Raw genomic sequence first — 26,185 nt, forward strand, 5'->3', positions numbered from 1 at the left:
AAATTTGGAGGGAGAGGTAGTAGACACAAACCAGCAGATCTCTACAGCCATGGGGAGGACTTTGGATTTTTATTTTGAAATACTATAACAGGAAGCCACTGGAGGCTTTCAAATTGGAAACCATTATATTTATCAGGTTTAGAAGTCAGGAAATAACCATAGCAACATTCCATTTGGCCACAAGATCGAGATTCAAAGCATTCTGGAGCACTGCAAGTCACTTTAGTTTAAAATACGATTGTTTGTTCCTTTTAGGTGGAAAATTCTAAAATATATTAGCCATTTCCTGCCTTAGTTTAAAAAAAGACATCTCAAAAATATTAAAAACTACTTTTTTCTTTTATCTTTTCCCCTGTTAAATGCATCATGATCCAGAGCTCTGCTGAGTTAGGAATGTAAGTTTACTCTTTGATTTTGAGCTGTACAGTATGAAGTTGCTCAAAAGCCTGTGCAAGAGAACTGGTCAAACTTCCTAGCAGATAAATAACTGAATTAAAGACTAAAAGAGACTAATTTTGTGTCTTTTTTTTTTTTTAAATAAAATCACCACCATCACCATCTATCAGTGAGCATTTTTTGATTATTTAGTAATATTTACTTACTTGGTCAACTATGGATAAATAATCTGGCTTGCCCTTTCCACTCTTACTCAAAGGATGCTATGAACTGTTGGAAAAAAATCCAAAACTGCAATTATTTGATCCACAACAAACTCCTTAATCCCTCTGTTGTGTTCCGTATCAACATATACCATGTGGGGTACTCTTAGCCTTTGCCTTGCCCAGTTCAGCAACACCAACTGCTGGCAGGACTCTCTCCTCCCTATTTCACTTCCCCTTACTCTTAACAAAACCGTGTCTCCTAAACGTACCTCCTCTCCACCTCAAGGATGCTGCCACTTCATTCTCCTTTGCCTTAGTCCCAGAAAAAGGGTTTCTCTAAATTTTCAAGGTTAGTCCCTCTATCTGTGCTATCATGCTTCATCAATTATTTCATGCGCTTTTTTATCTTCACACTCTCTCATGTTACCCTGACCCTTTCACAAGTGGTCAAAAATAAGTAAGTAAATAAATAACAGGACACCAAGTTCTGTTTATTCTCCTGCCACACGCTCCCATGCACTTGTTCTCCACTCCTGACTCACCAGAGGAACAGCCCAACAGTTCTACACAGCCACACTCATCTTCAAATAAGTCCTGATCCTATTTCTCACGTATGTGAAATTCATCCATAAACCATATTGCCTGACAACAGGACTCAAACTCTTTTTTTCTGGCATTTAAATTTCCAAACAATCTGGCTCCAATCCACCTATTCTCAGAAAACTATCTTGGCCTTGCTATCCTCTCCCTACCAACAAATACCTGTAAAATACAATCTACAATCACACCCTTTCTAACACTACCTTAGTTTCTCATCTTCTAGTTGGGGACTGTGCCCTTAAACTTGGGGGATCTGCACTAACTCCGAGTGCTTAATGCAGAGTTGAATTGCAGTGCACCAGTTGGAGGATTTTAACAGAATATTTCCTTCCTGATTTGTAGCCTTTATAATAAAACTAATTATTTTAAGTATAACACTTTCCTGAGTTCCGTCAGCTGTTCTAGCATATTATTGGACCTGATGGGGTTATGGGAACCCGAAATTTGTAGCCAATCTGTCAGAAGCGCAGGTGACCTGGGGACCCCCAAAGTGCAGCCAGCTAGTATCTGGAGGAAGGGCAGTCTTGCTGTGCCCTTTAGCTTTTGGGTAGTTAGTGACAGAACTGATCTGCAGTACACCAGTAGGGACTGAAACAAAACACTTCCTTCCAAAGCCCTTCTTTTCTGCCAAATCAAGACAAAGTTCCTAAGCCCATTACTCACAACCATTCAAGATCCTTCTAATACATCACAGTAAATAAAATTCTGTCAACATCTCTGTGAAATCATAGCAATAAATGCTGTGGCTGGGGAGTGGAATAGGAGAATGAAGGATATGGGGGAGAGATTTTAAAATATTCAGGTAAAATATGGTTTTCCCCAAGCTAAACTATTTGTAATTGTGGCTTAGCCCCTATAGTTCCCTGTTTTCATCTTAAGCTCATGTCACTCACCACTATCTGGAATCTTTTATGTCATATCTCTACCTATGAGACTCCTCCTACCTGAATTTTAAGGGTCCAAGCAAATGTCACTTTCCAAATGAAACCTCTGTGGCTCTCCTAACTGAAATTGATTTTTTAAATCTCAATTTCAAGGAAAACTAGAATAAAAGAAAGCAATAAGTAAGGAGTAGTCACATTTCTACCATTCCCAGTATAAACTTGAACAAGTTTTTTAAACTTGTAAAATGAAGACAGGGCAAAACAACACACTGGATTTCCCAGAAAACTATCCTGCCTTCAGAAACTTAGAAGCACATTCTTTTAAAATTATAACCAAGCTCTCAAAGTAAGTAAGGGGATTGCCAACAGTCATAAGTGAAGAAAGAAAAGTAGCAAGAAACCAATGCTAAGCTAGTATCATGGGCCATGGCTGCCCCAAAGAGCCAGGAACTCAGACAGCCTGGTGGGGAATGAGAGACATGCAGGACAAAGCTGGACTTGAGGCCTCTGTATAAAAGCTAAGATCTTTGTTAAAGGATGAACTAGGAAAAAAGCAAACAAAAATCACCTGCCGGTAAAAGAAAATGACAGGGAAACTTCTCAGCCTTGGTTTGGGCTCCTGAGGTGAGACAACAGCTTCTACTGAGAATTCATAAGCACAGTATTAGCTTCATATGCATTTGAAGTTATAAATATAATCTCACAACTCCAAAATACAGATTATGTGAGGGAACGTGCTACATAAGCAAGAGTCAGCAGAAACATCAGCTAGATTAAAGCCTGAGACTTCAGATATTAAAATTATCAGTTATACAAAATAAGATGTTAAAGAAATGAGAAAATGAAAACATGAGCAATAAACAGTCTAATTCTAGGCAGATTCACAAAAAGAACCACACCAAACTTCTAAAAATGGAAAATACTAACTGAAATTAAAAACTCAATGGATAGGTTAAACAGCAACTTAGATACAACTGAAGGCTTAGAGGGAGCAGTCCTGAACAAAATACCCATCACTTCAGATAGAAAAAGATGAAAAAAAAAAAAAATTAAAGAGAAATGAAAGATGGGATGAAAAAATCTACCTATGTGCAACTAGGATACATAAAAATTGAAATAAAGGATATTCAAAATTCAAAGAGCCAACAGCTTATAATTTTCTAGTTCTAATGAAAAATATAGTTTCTCAGGAAGCGTAAGTTATCTTACACAGAATAAAATTTAAAACATCCATTTCTAGACACATTACAGTGAAACTGTACTTCAAAAGTAAATAAATGTTAAAATACTCTCTTCCTTGCCTCTTCATAAGTTGTGAAGATCTAATTTTTTAATATCAGTAACAATTTTTATATCAATCTTAAAATGTATATTTTAGTTACATGTAATAAATTATGAGAAATCCTCTCAATTAAGCTTATAGACTCTGAGAACCATTAAAATCTGACTGTGTTTTTGCAACAAAAGGAATAAAGATGGTTTTGCTTCTTCCTTTACTCCCCAATCCCTTGAAGGGAAAGATTCTTGAAGCTAAAATGGCAAAGTAAAACTACATGGGGCTGAGGGTGCTTTGGGCACTCCTAGTTCATTCATTCAACTGTTAAACACTTACTGTGAGTCTAGTGTAGGCAAGGAATTCTGGATGATACAAAGATGATTAACTGGTAATTTTCCTTTCAGCCTATTAAAAAGGTAAACAGCACTGTAGCTGAACATATGCTAGCTATGAGTAGGAGGAAAAGATGTTAACTTTTGGCTGTGAAACTTTCATGGCAAACAACAGTTGGCTGTGCAACTGATGAATTCAGTGAATAAAAATAAAGTTTTAGTGTAAATAAAACAAAATTTAGAAAAGTAAACATGCTGCAAACAAACTGCCCTACCCAGTTTCAACTAAAAAGTCAATTAATTTAATATGTTTTACACTTGTGCTTTACATGGGGCCCTGATCTCTTTCACACTCATAATGAAGAATGTACTACATTTAAAAAATGGAATGGAAAATATTTTTATGTAAGAACAAATTTTCTACTGAGAGAATCACATTCATTTCTTTAAGCTTGGTTCCAATGGTACCAAGCTTCTAACATAAGCTACTAACATAGCTTATGATTTAATATTTAAGTAGAATGAGTACTATTTAAATCTCTAGATTAGAAAAACTTTGGTATTATTAAGACCTCATCTGATCTATAACTTTCGGACAACAAATATAAACAACAGAAAAACACATGAGTAACAGTTGTTGAAGTAATAAACACCAAACGTTTTTCTTAGTTCTCCTCAAATGGTGCCAATGAAGGATGTTAATGACAGAATAAAATTTCAGGGCAGAATAAAGCAAACCATAATTAGAAATCAGTGCAGTATGGAGCTGTCCAAGTTCCTGGGCAGGAATTATAACTGAGAATTCTCAAAAGAAATACACACGCACACACCCCCCTCTATAATAAGCCAAAGAAGCTAATGAAAATACATAAATAATCTTCAAAGTTAGAAATATCCTAATGATACAAATAAGCGCCACAATTCAATATAGTCTGTATATCGTAAAAGACAATGGAGGGTGTATGTTCAGAAAAATATTCAAGAAAAACTTGTACAAAGAAGTGGTTTCATGGGAGAAAGGCATACTACTATATTTCCTGACATGGAATTTTAAAAACTCTGTAACTTGAATTCATATATCATAAATGATCATTTCAAGTTATCATGAAATAAAGTATTTCCTATAAATCCAGTAAGAGGATTATATAGAAACAATAATAAATAAAAGGCAAAAGCCCAACTCAAGACATAAAATTGCTAATACATATTCTATAGGCTTTTCCCAAGCAAATTAATCTTTAAAGATATATGTACAAAAATTAAGTCCAACTATAGCCTCAATATAATCACTACCATCACCATTAAGATGGGGATGTCAATTTAGCATCATTCTATCACATCCCTCCACATTCCATCATTCAGTACTTACATTGCCTTTTCCCTTTCATTTCTAGTAAGAGAGACTCACTAGGTGAAAGTGACAGGGTCGTTTTTTCCCTCCTTGGTTTCAATGACATTCATTATAATTCAACACATTGACAACGGTCATAATTTAAAATACAAGACGACCAAAGAAACAGATTGTTTTTCAGTGTGACTTGTAAGTTACTTGGTCAGAGTTTGGGCTTTATTGTTTCTAAGTTGGGATTCCACACTAATCCACAAAAGCCTTCTAAGCACACAAGAAAAATTAAATACTTTTCACCTACCATGAAAAACAGAACAGAACAAGAATAGCAGCCATGTTGATACTGACAACATACTAGGCAACTTACATACACATTCCCATTAACTCTACCATTATTATGGAGTGGGTAATATCACCATTCCTATCAGAGTAGTGAGCAAAAGGCAAGGCTCAGAAAGGTCAAGTGAATGCAAGTAAGGTGACAAAAACATATGCCAAAGCTAACTTAGATAAATATGAGACAGTATCAGAGATTAAGAAGACTGCTTCATAAAGACACAAAATAATTCTAAACTCATATGCACTTTATATCATAGCCTCAAAATATAAAAGGAATAGAAACGTTTTAAAGAGAATTACAAATCAACAAACATATTTGAAGGTAACACAACTCTATAAGAAACGGAAAGACGAGCAAACAAAATCAATCAGGATATGGAAGATTTCGCACAATAATAAACTTCACCTGACGTACTAATTTAACATATTAAAAATACACCTTCTTTTCACATATACAGAACACTTAGAAAAACTGACCGTGTTGTTGGGCCACTACGTAAGTGGCCCAATTTCACAGGACTAAAATCCTAGAGAATACATTTTCTGACTGCAGGGGCTTTGAATTAGCAATTTATTTTTTTTAAAAAAAGAACAAAATTCCCAAATGTTTGGAAATTAAGAAATAGTCTAAATAACTCTATTTTTAAGAAGAAATCCAAGGGTAGGAAAATATTCTAAACTGAATGACAATAAAAATAACATCAAAATATGGAAGATGCAGCTAATGCCATATTGAGGGAATTTATAGGTTAAAAGAAAAGCCACAAATCAGTAAACATCTAGCTCAAAAGTTTTTTCAATAACAGCAATTAAATCAAAAAAATGTAGAAGGAAAGAAAATAATAAAGGCAGAGTTTAATGAAATATAAAATCAAAACAAGAAAAAAATGAACAAAACCAAAAGCTGGTTCCTTGAAGACTAACAAAGCTGGTAACTTCAGGTAACCCTGACCACGGGAGGTGTGGCAGCCAACCCCCCAAGACAAGCCCAGTGATCCCCACTCCTGGTATTTTCATCATTGTCTAACCCCATCCTGTTGAGTGTTGGCGGGCTCAGTGACCCACTTCTAATGAACAGAACAAGGTGGGGGTGACGGACAGTATGTGATTTAGAGAATAGACCAAAAAAGGCAGCAAAGCATTGCTCTCTCTAACTCCTGGGTCACTAGCTCTGGGGAGGCCATGTAATGAGCAGATCAGTAGAGAGGTCCACGTGGCAAGGAACTGAAACTCGTGCCAAGAGCTGCGTGAGGGAGCCTGGAAGTGGCTCTTCTAACTTCAGTCACATCTTCAGAAGCTATAGCCCTTGTTATCAGCTTGACTGCAACCCCTTGAGAGATCCTGAAACCCGGAGCCCAAAAGGCTCTGTTTGTTTGTTATACCTGAGAACTTGAGAAACCAATTCTAAAGTTTCTATAGAAATTAACCATTCCAAGTCCAGGCACCCTTGGGAAAAAAACAACAGGGTAGGAGGGTTTGCTCTACTGGACATCAAAACTTTTTATTTTCTACAGTAATGAGGACAGTGTGGTACTGTTGCAAGAATCAACAGACCAATGGAACAGAACAGAGTCCAGCAACAGATTCAAACTTATAAGGACAACTGATTTATTACACAGGTGTCAAAGCACAGGAACACATGGTCTTTTCAATAGATGGTTCAGGGTCAAATGGAGGTCCACATGGGAAAAAAATGATTAAGTTTATTCCTGCTATATTCAATATACACTATATATACATTTTCAGGTGGATTGTAACTCAATGTAAAAAACAAAACAAAAAAGCTTCTAGAAGATAATAAAAGAGAAAGATATCTTAAATAGGAGACAAATAAAAGTAATAAAGAAAAAGACTGAAAAATCTGGACTACATTTAAAGTAAGAATTTTTATCCCTCCAAAGATATCAAAAGAATGAAAAAGCAAGCCCCCCAAATGGGAAGAGATATCTGCAACACATGTGACTTACAAAGGGCTTGTGTGCTCAGAATATATAAAGGACTTCTCCAAATCATTCAGAAAACAAAAACAAAAGAACGCAACAGTAAAACAGGCAAGACTCTCAACAGGTACTTTACAAAAGAGGAAATCTATGTGCCGATAACTGTATGAAAAAATCCTCAGCACCATTAGTGATGAGGGAAATGCAAATTAAAACTATAAGGAGCTATATTACATGTAACAGTACAAATCAATCTCATAAACACAATGCTGAACCCAAAAAAAGCTAGACATAAAATAATATATATGACTCAATTGCTTTAAGCTCAAAAACAGACAAAACTACACTACAATGTTAGGAATCAATTTAGTGGTTACCTCTGGGGAAAGGGGAGGGGGCAGGAATGACAGGGAGGAAGTATGAGGGGACGCCTGGGGTGCTGGTAATACTCTATTTCTTGCCCTGAATGATAGTTTTTTCACTAGTGTTTGCTTTCTGAGAAATCATTCAGGTTAACCATTATGTTTTGAACACTTTTCTGTATATTATTACACATCATTAAAGGGATTTTCTTTAAAAAAGTAGAGCACATTAGCAATTACAGCAGAGTTTAGCATAACTGAGCATCAGCTAACCAGAAAATTAAATGATGCTGAACTGCTCATTTCCCCCCAAGTCCAGGTAACTGAGGGATTAGCAATCTTAAGATTCAGCTCTAAGGAGACAAAAAAAAAAAAAAAAAAAAAAAAAAATCTCCAAATCATCTCCCAGCTAATTCAAGTAAACAACTATTCTAAACAGAAATGATATATACTGCACTGTCCAATTTCCTGCAAAAGTTTTTTAAAAAGCAAAATATTAAAAAAGATGAAGAACACAATAGCTAACAATATAATGGACTCCCACCATCAACTCCACTTCTAATGTCTAATTTCAAGTTATCTTTAAGTAGAAGCATAATATTTTCTTAGTGCAACTTTCAAAACACCTTCTATAAATGAATTGAGAATATCAATGAACTCTCACTGCAGTCAGCAAAGGAGTGTATAAAACAGACAAGTCTGTTACCTCCTTGCACAACACCTGAACTAAACAACAGTTAAGAGAAGACAGCAGATGTTATAGGAGGAATCACATCTTAAACATCAGGAATGACAAATGAAGGGGGAAAGCTGAGAACAATTTACGTTTGAGGGACAGGGAGCCAAAGCAGGGAATTCTAAGGAGAAGGAAACATTAACCTTTTTACGGTGCTTCTTATTTCTGGGAAAAAAAAGATAAGGACTAGTGAGATTAAAAAAAAAAAAAAAGGCACACCAAATGGAAAACGTGAAAAAAAAATTACAAAGACCCCCACCCCCACAAATAAGCAAAATATTTCAGAGTAAAATTATTTTTACATTTCATTTTGAACAAATAAAGGGGGAAAAAAAAACCCAAAACAGAAACAAGGACAGGAGATCAAACCCTCACAATGATGAGAAAACAGCTTCTCAGAGTTAAACTTTATAGGAAACTTGCTATAAAATATTCCTAAGAAGTAATCTGAAAGTAGTCAATATTACAAAGCTGCAGAACAAAAACAATCCAGAAACAACAAAAAAGAAAAAACACCAGGCAAAGTAATGTTTAACCCTACCATAACCATTTGTATAGTGATTTCAATATATAAAGGGCTTGCACATACAAGAGTTTATTAATTCTGTGGGGAAACATGCAGTTAATCCTACTTAACAAATGAAGAAAAGGCTTCGAGAACTTAAAGTACTAAACGGAAGCATCTAGCGTTTTCTATGCCACACTAATTACAAATGCCCCTCATGTGAAATACTCAGAGACTAAAAGTTGTCACCTACAAAAGGGGAAATGAATAGCAAGGGACAGTAATTTGGAACCACTAGAGAAAATTCTTACCTAACACTGGCTGACAGGAAAAAAGAGGTGAGAGAAGGAAGCCCAGGCATGGGCTTGTGCCATCGGGAACACCTGTCCTGGGTACTTTGTTTAAACGATGACACTCCCAGGAATAAGGTCCAGGGTGGCCTCGTCTCTTTCGGTACTTGTAACATTTTACGCATAGTTTTTGTAAAGCTTGGAATCTGTACTGTCCAAATTTTTAAATTTTATGTAAAAATAGTATCTTAGCAGAGTCATCAATCTTCAAATGTATGGATTTACATCAAGTATAAATAAATAACTTACTTTTAATTAAATGTAAAGGCTGAGATGCTTGGTTTTGACATTTAAAGCATGATACAAATTACCTAACCAGACAGCTTTCAGATGTAACTCCCTTAAAATGAAATTGTTACACTTACATTTCAGCAACAAGTTTCTATAGTAAGAGCATGGACAGAATCTGATAAATTATAACTTTCAAAAACTTTGAAACTTAGCCAAAATAAATGATTTATTTTTGGTGTTTTAGAAATAAGAGATTTTTCAGAGGTAAATCTTATGTGAGTGTATTTTACTAAATCTATATATGTAAGTCTGAATAAGTGGTTGGTAATAAAGGACTGCTAAATACAGTAGGGTAGACGTGATGTCTAGACAAGATAGTGGTGAGAACTGCCCTTTTAAGAAGTTTGTTATTTGCCCTGATAGAGAGAAAAAAGAACGTTTCTATTGTGTAGGGTTAATATAAAATGCCTGATTAGATTACGCATATACAACGACAGAGTTGCCACTACTTTGGAAACAATTTCATTTTAATCCCCCAAGTGTTAAAGATGATTCTTTTCCGTGTCCCCAACTCTGGTTAACATTTCAGGAAGACAGTACATTTGATTAATTCTCTTGCCCTTTCACTTTAAAACTAAAACAAAAATAGCCTTTTATATTGAGAGAGAAAGAGCCAGAGCTAGTGAGAGTGCTGGGACACATCGGACTGTACAGATGGTGATGGACACTAGACCCTATAAGAAGAGGGCCACAGGCAAAGCAGTGATTAAATGTAACATCTTTACTGAAGAAAACGTTTTGTGCACAATTCACTAGCTCAACAAACACTACTTAATTACTGACTGATGCACAGCAATGGCATATTTGAGTTTTTAAAAAGCATATTAAATACTCTGTGTCCTTACTAAGGGGGTTAAAAAAAATCTACATCTAAATATGCTAAGAGTTAAATCTGAAATTAGCTTCTGTATGTACACACAATCATATGTACAGAAAAAACAATATTTAGCTTTTAATTTTTAATATGATTCAGATTTGAAGAGGCCTAAGAGTATTCAGCCTAACTTTTTATTCTGAGGGAAAAATGAAGAAAAGCCAACGGGCAGCCCATATGGTCACAAAATTGTTAGCATGCAGAATTCAAATTAAAATAAAAATCACACATTAAGTAGATAGATCTACTAGACTTACAGCAAAACTTTATTAACCTATTAGACTAATGACCTACACAGGCAACAAAATGATTTCCAAAATAACTTGATTTCCTTAACTAACTGGAGTAAGGAAAGTAGCTCCCACATGGCTAAGAAATAAATATAACAAGGCTGGCATAGCTCTGACTGGTTACAAAAAAATAATGTCTTTCCTAAAACAAATGTATATTCAGTTTAAGTCTTTCAAAGTTAAAAGAAGGAAAGAAGAAAAAGAAACAATCCCCTCAATCAAGAGGACCTGAGTTCTCTGTTTCAGAGCACTGGACGGGCACCCTCTCTGGATCTAAAATGATTCCTGTCTACACTTTAATCATAAATTATCACATAAATACATAATCAACTGTTCTGTTAATAAGAGCTTTACTTATAAGTAGAAATATCAGCTTTTTCATAAAACAGCTTTATGTTAGGACAGTGCCCTAAAATAGTCAAAGAGATTCTTAAAATGAATTTGCCTTCATAGTACGTGTTTTTTGTTTTTTTTTTTTTTTTTTTAGTTATTACCCACCAAATAAGAAGAAAGAAGACATGGACTTCCCCTCCTACAAATGATAATTTTTTGTGATTTGAGGAATATCATGAATAATGCACTTCAAGAATATCATCAGGAACATCCTCATAACTGCACTGGTGTAGAGTTTATTAACTACATCTACTAACATAATTTTTAAGAAAGGTTGACAAAGATCGGTACAAGCAGGAAATTCAGATTCTCTGGAAACTCATATATTCTGGTTACTCTCAAACTTGGCATGCATTAGACCCACGAGAGGTAACAGGCACTCTGGGGATCTCCTCTGCAGTTACTGGAACCTGCATAGTGCTTAATGAGACATAAACACAGGCATTTGACACCCACAGTATTAAACCAACTCCGCCCTCCAAACTGTTCATGTTAAATGTAATTATTTATTTTAGAAGTACAAATATATACCTTTTTTTGAATGTGGAAAAAAATCAGAGGTCCTATATTTTGAAACACGGTTCACAGTGGATTATAAATACCTATTAGTAGAGGACTAGTTATACATACTGATAAAGAATGGCTCTAAGACGTATTGAACAGGGTACACGGTATGCTACCATTTTTATTTAAATAAGAAGTATAGAGATGCACACAACAACCCCACGCACCAGGTGTGTCTGTGTGTACACATACACGGTATGTATGTATGTATGCATGTATATATACACACACATATAAAAACTGTATATGAACTGTGTATACACATATGTGTGTGTGTCTAATAGTACATCTATACACTGGGGAAAGAAATCGGGCAGCTAAGAATTACGGATGAAAAGGAAACTTGTTTTTCACACCATAATCCCTTGTGCCTTTGAATTTTATCCCAGTGCATCTTATCACTTAAAATACAGCTTTCAATGGATGAGCTGGAGGATATATAATATAAACCAAACCAGAGCACATGCTTTTGAGATATGACCATAACTTACAGTTCCTAACTAAATCCTCATCACTCCCAGTATAATCAACTGCATATCTGAAAAGAAAGACTTTCATAAATACTTGTTCTGATATTTATAAAGTGTTACAACTGTTGTAACTCATCCAACTGAATATTTAAGACCTATGTATTTTACTGCATGCTAATTATACCACAGTGAAAAAATAGATACAATAAAACCTCTAATTTACATAAAAGGTGGTAATAGTTTTCAACCTTTAAGCACATTAGAAACTATAGAAGAACTTAAGAAAAAATAGTCACCTCCTCCCAAACCCTGTTGCTCTAAATATGGTACATAGTCTGGTAGAGTCAGCATCTCCTAGGAGAACGTCAGAAACTCCAATGTCAAGCCCCATCCCAGGGCTACTGAGTCAAAATCTGTATTTTACTAAGATCCCCAGGTGATTTACATCCACATTAAAGCCTGAGAAGCTCTGATAACCTACTTATCAGAATACTTATGCCAGAAATCCAAGAAGCTCTGCTTTTCGAAAGCCCCACAAATGCACAACAAAAGCAGAGAATCACAACATATGAACAGTGCCTTGAGAGTGAAGAGATGATAGGTTCTTTTCAAGACTAGTCTGCATAGCAAAATATCCTTATAAACTTCAGCTACTCACCAACTACCCTTAGCAGTTGCTTCATTAGGTAATTGCTTCTCCACAACTGGTGTCTTTAGGAGGATTTTAGCCACCCTGACACACTCAGTCATACAATCTGCTAGGATGACCATGCATATGCATACTAAGTGTGCGTATGTATGTACGTGTGTATACACATACACACATATGTACACATATCTATCTATACGTGTGTGTGTGCACATGTGTGTGTGTGTGCATATCCATCCATCCCAGATCTACTCATATTATCTGAGTCCATCTGAAGAAAGAGGAAGAGGGAAGACTTCTAATCCAGATCTTGCCAGTGGGGAATTACAAGAGGACTTTTATATTTAGATGCCAAGACCCCAAGATAACAGTGTATCTCACTGGCGAGCTATGTCTAAACACAACTTTAGCAAAGTATGAAGGACCTTGCAAATCTTAAATATGAGAGTTCCAAAGAGTTAAGGTAAATAATGCTTTATCCTTCGAGGAACAATAGAGGGAAGGAGGGTATACAATAATGGAGGATTTCAATTTGTGTGGTTTATTCAAAGTAACAATTTGTTAAAAGACAAGATTCCTCACTGGTAAAATTAGTAGAGTAGGAAGCACTGTCAAATCTAACAGTTAAGTAATTGTAGGTATGTGAGGACCTGTGGGATATCACAGTCAAGGGGTAAAAGCCAAACACCTGAGACAGAATATGAGTCATCCATAATTTTGTGGGTTAAGTCACTCTAAGAATTACTATCATGACAGGAAAAATTCTTAAGTTTGCCTCTTTAAGCTCAGAAGCCAGGAAGCCTAGGAAAATATTCCAGTAACTGAATGTAAAAGATGGTCCAAATAGCGTTAAGAGGGGGTAATCTGGGGAAATAAGGGGAAAAGATATACCATAGGACTGAAAGCACAAGGAACATAAATGTGCTGTAGCAGCAGAATGGACCATATCCACTAAAAGGTATTCACATAAAAGTGGGACGATTCAAATGACCTCCAGCAACACAGTATTCAGAGGTGTAATCTGATGTCTTCTGGTTCGAGGATTTTAGACCAGTGGTTCTCTGCCATATATGACCATAACATGGGAGCTTTTTCAAAAGGCACCCATTATCTCCAGTCCTACCAAATACTTATGTGCCCAGAGATGAGAAGGCAATAATATGGCAAAAAACACGAATCTGCTCCCTCACTGAGGTGATTCCGATACAATCTGTCTCCTTATGTATGCCCTTAAACATTGAATGAGCCACATTTGTAGGCCTTTTGAAGTAAATCAAATTTTGGCCTGGAGATTTAGTTAATTTAGTTTATTCTGTAATACTGCCTCAAGTTAGTGACTTTCTTGGGATTCAAGGGCTAAAGGATCTAATTTATACAAACCCTCAAAAATCTATATGTGTAAATTTTTCTTTATTTTTATAAGGTATCTGAACATACTGCACTTGACATAATAGGGAGAAAAAGTAACTTGACTATTACACCAATATTTACAATATTTACATTATTATTCTAAGCATGATTTAGTGGCCTCATCTATGCAGGGCTTTTTTGGATTATTATTCATTTTTTAAAATCATGCAATATTTCAAGCATATGGAAAAACATAAAAAATAATTACTGGACAACTGTGTAACTACTATCTAGTTTTCTCAAACCTTTGTAATATTCCTATCCATCTAATATTTAATCCATAAAAATAAAATGTGGAAAAGTTAGAAATGGAAAAAATAGAGGGAAATCCCCTTAAAACTACTTTTTTTCATTTCCAAAAATCACTGTAATGTTTAGACATGATTTATAAAATTATGTATTATTATCTGCTGGCTTTCTGACATTCTGAGGAATTTTAGTTTGATTTTCTTGCCAATATTGAAAATCAAAGTTCCCTAGACAGTAGTTACATTCCAATATTTAATACCATTAAATTTCTAACAAGAGGAGATAGTATAAATATCAATAAATAACAACCCAAAAGACTCCCTCCAAACAGGGGAGTCACTCAAGTTTTTCTACCAGTTATATTCTTAAGACAACCTCTCCCTTAGAGAACTGCACATTAGGTGGAAAAGAAAAATAACATTAAATAATTCATTCATTTAACAAATACTTATCAAGCACTTACTACTAAGTGCTGGGCGTAGGCACTCTGTTAAGTGGTCAGGTTAAGACACAGTCTCTGATTTCAAGTGACTCAGAGACTGTTCATACAAATATTTCCTGTGAGCCCACTGCATGCCAATCACTGTTCTGAGTAATGAAGATAAAGCAGTAAACAAAACAAAAAGTCTTTGCTCTCATGAAGCTTCCATTATGGTGAAGGGACAAGCAAACAAATAAAAACTTATGCCAAATGGTTAAAAATAAAAAAAAATTAAAAAGCTACAAAGAAAAATAAGCCAGAGTAAAAAGACAGAAGGGTATAATTTAATACAGGATAATGATATTCATATTCATGTTGGAAGACACACCTAGTGAGCAGACCATTTATTTATGCTCTCGTTTAACTGATATCTTGAAAGGCACCAATCTGCCTTTCACGCTGCCAGACTAAACAGGATTTTCTCAGTCTCCATTTTCCTTATATTTCTCCAAGCATCTGAAAATGCCGACCAACTCCATTCAGAAACTCTACTGGCTTACACGACAAATTTCCTATCGAAGTTCTTATCTTTTGCCATTGAGGTGGCACCAATATAAACTGTTCAAGCATATCTGGGATTTAATTAAGATTTTCTCCTATTTAACCAAGGGAAACAGATTTTAATTGATGTGGAAATGGACAGCACCTTGAGAAGAGATTTAATTTTGTTCTTAATTTCCAATCGTTTTTTAGAAGATTATATAACAATATAATGACATTTACTCAAGGCACTGGAGAGTATCAACATCAAAAACAAACAGCTGTACAACATGTCACGTTTTACAAAGCCCCTTCACATTTTATTTACTTCATTTAATTCTCTTAAAGTGATAATAGCCTATAAGGCAGGTAATATTTCCACAAACACTTAAAAACTTTCTATTCATAATGAGCATATGTGAGGAGATTAAAGCAGAAACGATTGCTACTTTTTTAATCTTAGGTAAAACAAAGCCTCTAGGCTAATTCTATTCCAAAATTGTATTTCACATTGTATTAAGACACAAATAGAAGGTTTTGTCCTACAACTATTCTTTAAATAATCTATTCAATCTATTAAAAACAAGATTCTAACTTTCAGAATAACATCATTAAAATTAGACTTAAATTATCTACTCTTTATTTTTTTCTTTAATATTTAAAAAATGCTTAAAAGTATAATGAAAACCATAAAAAATCTCAAATTCTAATATTACAAAATAACATTTGCTAACACTCTGGCATACTTAATCTCTTTCAGCCCATCCCTATTAAGTTTAGTAGTTTTTAAATTGCTTCACACTAACTAGAATATTAATATTCTCTAATATAGAAGACTGCTTTTTATTTTTAAAAAAAAGTAAGCAGGGGTGGAGGACCAACTGACCAAAATTACTATGAAATCAAATCAAACAATTTCTATAATTTTTTAAATTATAATTTCAGAGTCACAAATGGAAAAAGACAAAATGAAATATACTTAGCCAATGAATATTTACTGTAACCACTATGCACAAAGTGACAGGAACAAAGGACTATGTACTTTAAGCAGACTGGATTCTCACCTGTTCAATCTCTTTGGTTTTTGATGCTATTGCTTTAGAGCGACTGGTTAGCTGACTATCTTCGAATAATTCTATGCCATCTGTTGCATTTGACTCGGGTTCTTCTGGCTGGTCAATGAACAATGGTGCTGTGGATCCTGCCTTTAAAACGAATTATAAATTTTTCATTACTTTCTTAAAGGACGTACACCATTTCAGATGACTGCATACAGGCACTAATTGGTGGATTATATTAAGAGAAAGTGCTAAGTTTAACCTGTACTAAGAAAAGAAACACTTTTAATTTTGCTAGGCATAATGAGACATGTGAGGAGGACTAAGGAGGAAATGATTGCTACTTTTTAAATTTTAGGTGAGACAAAGCCTCTGGGCTTATTGCATTCCAAAATTGTATTTTGTACTATATTAAGATACAGCCAGAAGGTTTATTCCTTTAGCAATCTATTTAAGACACACTGAAGAGAAAAAGTCCAATTGGAAATGAGAAATGTGTGCACACATATATAGATATATTAAACAGGAACATGGAAAGGACTCTATTTCACAAGTTAAAAATACCTTGCCTCCTGTAGCCTATAAATTTATTGAAATAACTGAAAAGGAAACAATCCGAAAGGCAGTAATAATCACTTCGACAATATTGCAACAATTCATTAATTAATAGATAATCCCACAAAAAGCTCACAGCCAATTATTTTACTTGCTAAAAATACTTTTGATGAAAAGAGAAAAACTAAATAAATGAGGGAAAACTATTATTTAATTACATTCATTAGTTTATTCAAAAATCTATTCTATGGCCAAGCCAACACTGGAACCCAAGGAACACTGGATAACAATGAACAGAGCAGACAGAAGTGCTCGCCTCCATGCAGCTTGCAGTAAGCAGTAAGTTGGAAAGAGTAAACTGTTTGAGCTGATATGTTTTACTATTATATATTTTAGTTAGGTGGAAGATGAGGGAGGAAATGAGAAATTCATGACAAGTTTATCAAAAAACTTAAGGTTTTGGTGATCAAAGTAGCAGGAAACAGCAATGGGTTTAGAGAAGTCACAAGATATACACAAATTAGTGCTGCTTTACCAGTAAAAGCACTGGCATTCCAACACCTAGTGTGTTGTATACTGCCACAACCTCTCTGAAGAGTAATTTGGCAGCATTTGTCACATGTCCCTTTCACCCAACAACTTCACCTCTAGGAACTTAACCTACAGATACACACGTGAGCAACAAAGACTACGATATGGCTGCAAATGATTGAAAACAACCTAAATGTCCACCAAATAAGTCATACTATCTAGAACCACAGAATAGTAAAACATCATTTACAAGAATGAGAACAGTCTATAGTCTACACATAATATATCCTAATTTTTCTCCTAAGTCCTGAAGGTCATTCCCTATAAATATATGGCCAACTGTGTGGAAAACTAAAGGGAAGAGGATAGTATGGGTGTATGTGTGTATATATATATACACACACATAACATATATATAAATACACTATCTCTGGAAGGATATTGGAAAAAAATGATAAAAGAGGTTGTCTCCATAGGGATAACTTAGAAGTAAGGAATAGGATGGATGGAAGGGAGACACTCTACCTACCTCAGTGCCATGTGAATTTCTGACATGTACGTGCAAAATCTACTTTCTAAAGAACCTGATTTGTACAAGTCTTGACATATATTTTAAGGGATTTAAGTTGAAAGTATATGAATCATTTAAGGGGTGAGGATTCTGGGAAGATGGCAGAGTAGAAAGCACTAGCAATCTGTCTCCCAACTTACACAGAACTTACAGGGGCAGAATTTGTCTGATTTAACTATCGTGGAGAGAATCCTGAAAGCAGTGAGAAGCAAAATCATCATACACTAGGGGTCCTCACTGAGATTAAGCAGATTTCTCAACAGAAACTTTGGAGGCCAGAAGACAGCGTATCAGTATCTTCGGAGTGTTAAAAGAAAAAACTGTCAACCAAGAATCCTATGTAAGACTGGGACCCATAAAAATCCTAGAAGAAAAGAGGGGAAAAAGCTTCCTGACATAGGTCTTGGCAATGATTTTTTAGATATGACATCTCTAACAGAAGCAACAAAATAAAAAGTAAACAAGTGGGACTGTATTAAACTAAAAAGCTTCTGCACAGCAAAAGAAATGATTAACAAAATGAAGACAACCTACAGAATCGGGAAAATATCTTAAAATCATATAATATTTGCAAATCATATATCTGAGAAAGAGTTAATACCCAAAATAAAGAACTCACACAACTCAATAGCAAACAAAACAAAACAAAAACCCAAATAAGCTGAATATACATTTTTCCAAAGATATATGAATTGCCAACAGGTACATGAAAAGATGCTCAACATCACTAATCAGGGATATGCAAATCAACACCACAATAAGGTATCACCTCACACCTCTTAGAATGATCATCATCAAAAAGACAAGTGTTAACAAATACTAGGAGAATGTGGAGAAAAAAAAACCCTTGTGCACTGTTGGTGGGATTGTAAATTGATGCAGCCACTGTGGAAAACAGGTTCCTCAAAAAATTTAAAAAAGAACTATCACATGATCCAATAATCCCATGTCTGGGTATATATCCAAAGAAAATGAAAACACGAATTCAAAAACATACCTGCACTCCAATGTTCATAGCAGCATTATTAACAATAGCCAAAACATGGAAGCAACCTAAGCATTTATCAACTGATAAATGGATAAAGAAGAAATAGAATATTTATATTTATATAAATATTATTCAGCCATAAAAAAGAAGAAACCTGCTATTTACAACAACATGGATGGACCTTGAGGGTATCATGGTAACTGAAATAACCCAGGCAGAGACAAACACTGTATGCTCTCACTTACACATGGAATCTAAATGTAATCTAAAAACAAACAAACAGAAACTCATAGAAAAGAAGATCATATCTGTGGTTACCAGAGGTGGGGGTTAGGGAGTGAGGTGGGAATCAAATGAAGGTGGTCAAAAGGTATAAATTTCCAGTTACAAATAAGTACTGATGACATAATGTACAATATGATGACTATAGTTAACAATGATGTATGGTGTATTTGAAAGTTGCTAAGAGAGTAAACCTAAACCCTAAGAGTTCTCACCACAAGGGAAAAACAAATTTGGGGTGGTATCTATATGAGATGATGGATGCTAACTAAACTTAATGTGGTAATCATTTCACAATATACATAAGTCAAGTTGTTAAGCTGTATACCTTAAACTTAGTGCTGTTTGTCAATTAGATCTCAATAAAACTGGGGGGGAAAGAGCTTATTAGTAATTAAATTTAGTTCAGTTAATTAGATCTATATTATCCAAGATATGAGAGAGAAAACAAGACATGAGATACATTCTACCCATCTACCTATTTATCTAAATAACTAGACAAGTAAAAAAAAATTTTTTTAATAAAGGCAATATAAGATCATCAGTGAACTACAAAGGGGCATAAAACTTTATAATAGGGAGGGAAGAAAAGTGGAAGCAAGGGAGAGCTTGAGTCTTATTACCTCAAGCATTATTGATTCCACTGAATGAAGCTGAATTTTTGAAAGAGGGCCATGGAAGTTGGGCATACTTCAGTATGGACAGGGTAAGGGGAAAATGACACCTGATGTGTGGAAACAACATAATTCACATTTTCACATTTAAATAAGAAATATGTTAAAATTTTCTTCTACAGCAAGAAGCAAACTGTTCTCCTGGGACATTACTTTGCTTTTCGTTTTGACAGCCAAAAGCAAAACTCTCATGGCTGTTTCTTTACTGATAGTAAATTATCTCTCTATGAAACTTGACTGCAAGCTCTCTGAAAGCTAGGACGGTGTCGCTAACGCAGTATTTGACACAAGTAGATGCAGAATGAATATTCAATGAACTTAAATAAACTATGAGACAGCCAGTACAGAATCATTTTCTGAAAATACATGCCTTAAAACACTAGCCCTAAAATACGCACTAGGAAAAAAATTTCAAGTCAAAGTTTGACAAATTATGCAAACTTTATTATTCATCCTCCTTTCACAGACCACTGATGAGCATAATAACATTAAAATCTCTGGAAAATGCTGAAATGTCTAAACCAACCTGCCTCTCTTAAATTTAGCACTTTCCAAACATGGTGGGGCTAATAGAATCTTTTTTTCCTTCTTCAGGCCATTAAAACTCTTCAGAATTATTATTCTATCAAATACTTTGGGAATTCTCTATTAGAGTCCGTAAGATAAAAGTATAAAACTGAACAGAAGAATGAACTACAATATTCTTGAAAATTTAACCATATCACTGAATATATCTTCAGTTCCACCGGACTTTCTATATACTACATGGTCTCCCAACCAAATTGCTTAAAACTATATTAATGGCAGCAAGAGAAGATAAACTGGAAACCTAAATATTTAATCTCCTCTCTGCTCATAAAAATGAATCTATACAATGTTTCTGAAGTACAGAGATCATTATTTAAATAGCTAATATAAAATAAAAAGATTGTCACAACTAGATAGACACACAGACACACACACAGTTATGCTAAATTCTTTCCTAGCATCAAAGTCCTTTTTTCCTTAAGCCTTATTTTTTCAAACCAGATAGTTTACAGAACCAAGGTCAAAATTCTCAAGTCTGTTTCTCAAAAAGCAGGGATCACTGAAATGAGCAACTATGTAGTAACTGCCCAAGAACAAATGTGACTATCTGAGTCCAAAAGACAAAGCATCATAAGAATTTCCCCATTGCTTTATCTCTAGTATAGAGAAGTGTCCATTTAACTTGTAGCACGTTTTAGACAATGCTACGAGACTGATGCTACTGTTCAACACTACTGACGTAAGTGACTGACAAACACACTAATCCCAAACCTACTCCACTCACCTTGCCTTTGGTCCAACAAAAGATCGTGCCTGACCTGTGACCCTACATATATATACTTTTAGAATTATTTACTTCTCATTAATTCAAAAACTAGCAAATTATATGCATTATTTTAGAGAAAAAAATAAGGAGGCTACTAAAAAAGTCTTTCTAAACCTAAGGTCACTGACTAGTCAGAGTCAAGATCCTGTCAAGCAATGAAAAAAGAGTATAAATAGAATACTTAAAACCTGGAAAAGGTAGGGGGAGGGAGTGTAGCTCAAGTGGTAGAGTGTGTGCTTAGCAGGCATGAGGTCCTGGGTTCAATCCCCAGTACCCTCATTAAAAAAATAGTTAAATACATAAACCTAGTTACCTCCCAAAAAAGACAAAAAACAAAAAACAAAAACAAAAACAACCCCACAACAGTGGCACTGTTGACCTTTATACAACATTGTAAAATGACTATAACTCAATTAAAAAATGTTAAAAAAAAAAAAAAAACCTGGAAAAGGTGAATAATGAGATTTTTTTTTTTAACTGAGAGATAAAAAAGAGAAAAAGTATAAAAAGTGATACCAAAAACGACAGGGGGAAGAATAAATACATCTTAATAAAGCCTGGCTAATTGAAGATGAAGTATTTAGCAAACAATAAATTAATACTTTTGAAAGCTTTTAGTTTTAAGTACTCTGAGAAAAACTGTCAGATCAAAATAGCCATTTTAAAGCACATATTTCTACTATTAACATAAAAACCATTATTCAAAGTTATTAAGGAAAATGGGCAAAATGGCCCTACTAAATTTACTACTGTACGGTTCATGCTTTTTTGTTGTTGCAGTTCATGCTTTTAAATAGTGCTGAAAAGGTACCAAAGAGGGACCGCTTGATATTTTTGAAAATTTACTTGAGACTATTCATAAGTATCTATTATTATAGCTACAGTAACAAGGAAACCTTGACCTATTTAAGAATAACCGATACCTCTATGACAGGTCAGCATTTTAAAAAAGAAAGGCTATTTCTGTAAGTCTTCACAGGGTTTGTACGGTTTATACTTTATATGAGCAGTGTACATTAATTACTTTGGAAAGGATCTTTTCATAGTGTGTGAACGTGTATGTAGGCGTACAACTTGTACATCAAATTCCAATGCTTGATCTCTTTTATTGAAGGATATTCTGTAAAAGGCATCCAAAAACATATTGAAAAGCCAGAAATCTCCAAGTATATATGATTTGTCATGGTACACAAATTTTTTTTTACATTCTCTGGCTGTCATTCAAAATAATTCCTCTAGTACCAAATCCCAAATCTAAAAGTTCACCTTTGTCCATGAAACATCTGTATTTCCCTATTAGAGATATTACAGGTTACAGATACATTTTCCAGTTCACTTTCAAATATTTTAATGGAAATATTTTATAAACAGTATTCTGTGGACTCAAAAATATTCTCATTTTTTCGTACTCAAGATTCATGAAAGGTCACAGGTCAAATAATGCATACTTCCATTTCTTGGGATACTTATGAGATAATTTGCATAGAGCATAACATGCAGTACAAATACAGCCCAAGATCCAAGGATTACTTAGATTTTTGTTCTGAATTCAGTGGTTTATGACAAGTGGTTTAGCACGATTTCTAGAGATAACTTTTAACAGCAAAAAAAGCAGCATACAAATATTGCATTTTCCTTACATTCCATACTTACACTGTTCTTACACTTCTAAACTACTAGACGTTCAGACACAGTATAATTATTGAATTCAGAGTCATTCACATTCACACTACTACCATGTGTGTTAAATCTTAATAATCCATGAAGACGTTTTCCCCAAATATATTTTAAAACACTAGAAGAAACCAAAATTTCTGTCCATAATTTAAAAGCCGGACAAAACTCTCAGATGTGAAACATACAGAAGAAATTATGCCTTACCTCATACTCGGAAATTTCAGGTAAGTTACTTTCATCTGCCTTCTCGAGCTTTTCAGCGGCCCACTTGCTTGCAGCCTCAGCAAGTTCCTTTTCGGTTAGCCTACTGGGTTTGTCTAACACCTAATAAAAACAAAAGAACAGTTCTGTTACAATTTTCGGGGGCTTTTAAACTTCAAATACATCAAGAAGTATACCCCACTTACACTCAAAATCATATAAGCCTTCAAATTTACACGGGAAAGAAGCACACTCTTTATTTGCTTTTCCAAAATTATTCTACACAGGATTTCTTCAAGTAGCAATTTGTGTGGGGCATACAGACTAGATTTGACTCCTAATCTCATACATATAAAGCTTCAGAAATTCATCTAAGGAAGAAAAGACACTGACAACTAATATACTAACAGTATTTAGAATATATAAGACCTTATGCTGATTTCAACTTTGTATCTCTAATTACATTGAATGAAATAAATACTGCCAAAATTTCAAGGTAAATTCCTAATTAATGCAACTGAAAAGTCCAGACATGCTATTACATAATTTGTAAAAGTTTATATAAACCCTACTCTTTACATAAAATTTATACACTTAAATTTCATTTGTTGATTCTTCTACTATTTTCCTTCTCCAACCACACAGCATACTAAACAAGATATGGGATTTGGAGTTACAGACAAACCTGGGTTTGAACAGTAATTTCATCACGAGTGAGGGTAGATGATTTTACATACATAACTTACGACACTGTGAGCCTTGGTTTCCTCATTTACAAAACAGGATTAATAATATTCACTCTTAAACAAAGTAGCTGTAAGAATCAAGAGAGATAACAGCCCTGATAGTATCTAGTATAATGCTTGGTACTTAATTTTGTCTCCACCTCTTACTTCTGTAAAATCACATCACTGATTCCAAATATACCTCCCCTGGATGACAGTGTCAGTAAAAATCCTCATATTATGGTACACTATCAGTTTTAAAGTGTTTGTACATGCAAACCAAAAAAATTTTTTAATTAAGTGGAATTCCATGAAGGTGGATAGGGTAGACTCTATTACCCCAACTTATAAACCAAAGAACTCAATGTCAAAAGGTTAGTGATTTGCACACAGTTCCAATAAATGCTGAGCTGGACCTTAAAACTAGCTCTTCTAGAAGAATAAGGCCCTTGACCCCCTTCCATAGTTTATTCAATTCATCAAAAAACTGGCTTGCCATCCATATTTACTGGAAGATAATCACAATGTGTCCACAGGGAGTGTTTCCATGGCCATGGAACACAGCCACGAAGGAAGCCAAAATCTCTCATTCCAAGCCCTACCCACATACAAGGTTAAAAAGGTATAAAGAATATCTTTATTATTACATAGTAATAAGGTTTAAAAGGTTCTAAAAAATAAGAAGAAACACACACACAAATATCTTTTTGAAAATATACCTCACTTTTTGGAGGTATTATCTATTTTGAAGAGAAAAGTACAAAGCAAAAGCAAAGCAAATGTTTTAAGTTACCTCTATAAAGAAGCAAAATCGTCTATAACTGAATTCTTCTATTCAACTGCCAATAAATCTGTATACTTGAAAAACTCTCATTTGAAACTAACTTCTAACAGCAGAAAATAAACTCTGAAAATTTATTCCCACAGGAGGTCAGCCATAATGTTTAAAAGAAAAAGTCCTCCACCAAATCAAGAAATCTAGGTAATAAAGCTCCCCACAGCTAGCATGTAACCTGGAAAGAGGACACAGGACGCTGTACGTCTCTAATACAATGATCATAGGTCTAAAATTCTGATTCCATTTTAAGACAAAAATGCAAACATCTACATAAACTGTCAGGTGAAGATATCTAAAATCCATTATGGTTAGATTTTATGGTTAAAAGTATGCTTTAACATGTACCATAAAGTCCTATGCTATAACATATTCATATTGCATTGTAGTTCAGGGGAAATAAATATTTCAAATATCATAAGTTCAATATTCAGAGTGACTTAGACAGGTAAGTACTATTTACTCTTCATTCACTTCTACCTGAACAAAACCAAAAATAAACAAACAAAAAACAAGCCAGTCTTTCAGGTGGATAAAACACCCTTGATATGGTAAGAAAAACAAAAACATCCTATCCAGTCAATCTTTGGAATTCAAAATCCAGCATTCTAATAGCGTCAGACTTCTAGGGAAGCTCCAAACACACAAACTGTCATAAAGACACATTTTTCTTTTTTTTTCATTTGAGGCAGAGAAGCAACTGCTCCCTGAACACCAGCACAGACTGCCAGGTGAAATCTATTCTTGTGGGAAAGCCCAACATATCAGAGACAGAAAGACAGGAAGTGAAGAAAGAATAGAATAACAAGTTACAGAAAGAGAAAGAGTGTGAGATTGGTGACAAGAACCTCACCAACACCCCCCAAATTTTTAAGTTTTGAGGATTTAGAACCATGGATCATCTTTTTGGGATGCTGGGAAGGAAGGAATGAGAAGAATGATGCAGTGAAGTTTAGCTATGTCCTTGAGAAAATTATTTAACATCTGAGTCTTTTGTATAAAATGGAGATATACATGCTACCTTTTTTAATTGCAAAATAATCACAACCATAGCATTAGATAACACCTGCATCATGTCACATCATTACCACTTCTTTTTTGTGGCAAGAACATTAGAGATCTCTCAGCAAGTTTCAATTATACAATCGAGTATTATTAACTATAATCTCCATGCCGGACATTAGATTCCCAGAACTTACACATCTTATAGTTTCAAGTTGTACTCTTTGACCAACATAACCCCTTTTCCTCCACCCCCCAGACTCCAGTGACCACCCTTCCTTCTGTTTCGGTGAAGACTTTTTTAGAT

General features: G+C 34.6%; 1 protein-coding gene across 8 annotated transcripts in view; it reads right to left on the reverse strand.

Moving 5' to 3' along the window:
- The window catches only part of PPHLN1 (periphilin 1), a 119,353-nt gene that overhangs the window by 25,095 nt on the left and 68,073 nt on the right, over nt 1-26,185 (reverse strand). For all 8 annotated transcript variants that reach the window (XM_010970547.3, XM_010970546.3, XM_074375015.1 and 5 more), the window contains 2 exons: nt 23,320-23,439; nt 16,490-16,630 (listed from right to left, as the gene is read on the reverse strand). In XM_010970547.3, coding sequence (XP_010968849.1) covers nt 16,490-16,630; nt 23,320-23,439 — 261 coding nt within the window. The remainder of the gene's footprint in view (nt 1-16,489; nt 16,631-23,319; nt 23,440-26,185) is intronic.

The sequence above is a fragment of the Camelus bactrianus genome, chromosome 12 (genome assembly GCF_048773025.1).
Source record: "Camelus bactrianus isolate YW-2024 breed Bactrian camel chromosome 12, ASM4877302v1, whole genome shotgun sequence".
NCBI classification, from domain to species: Eukaryota; Metazoa; Chordata; class Mammalia; order Artiodactyla; family Camelidae; genus Camelus; species Camelus bactrianus.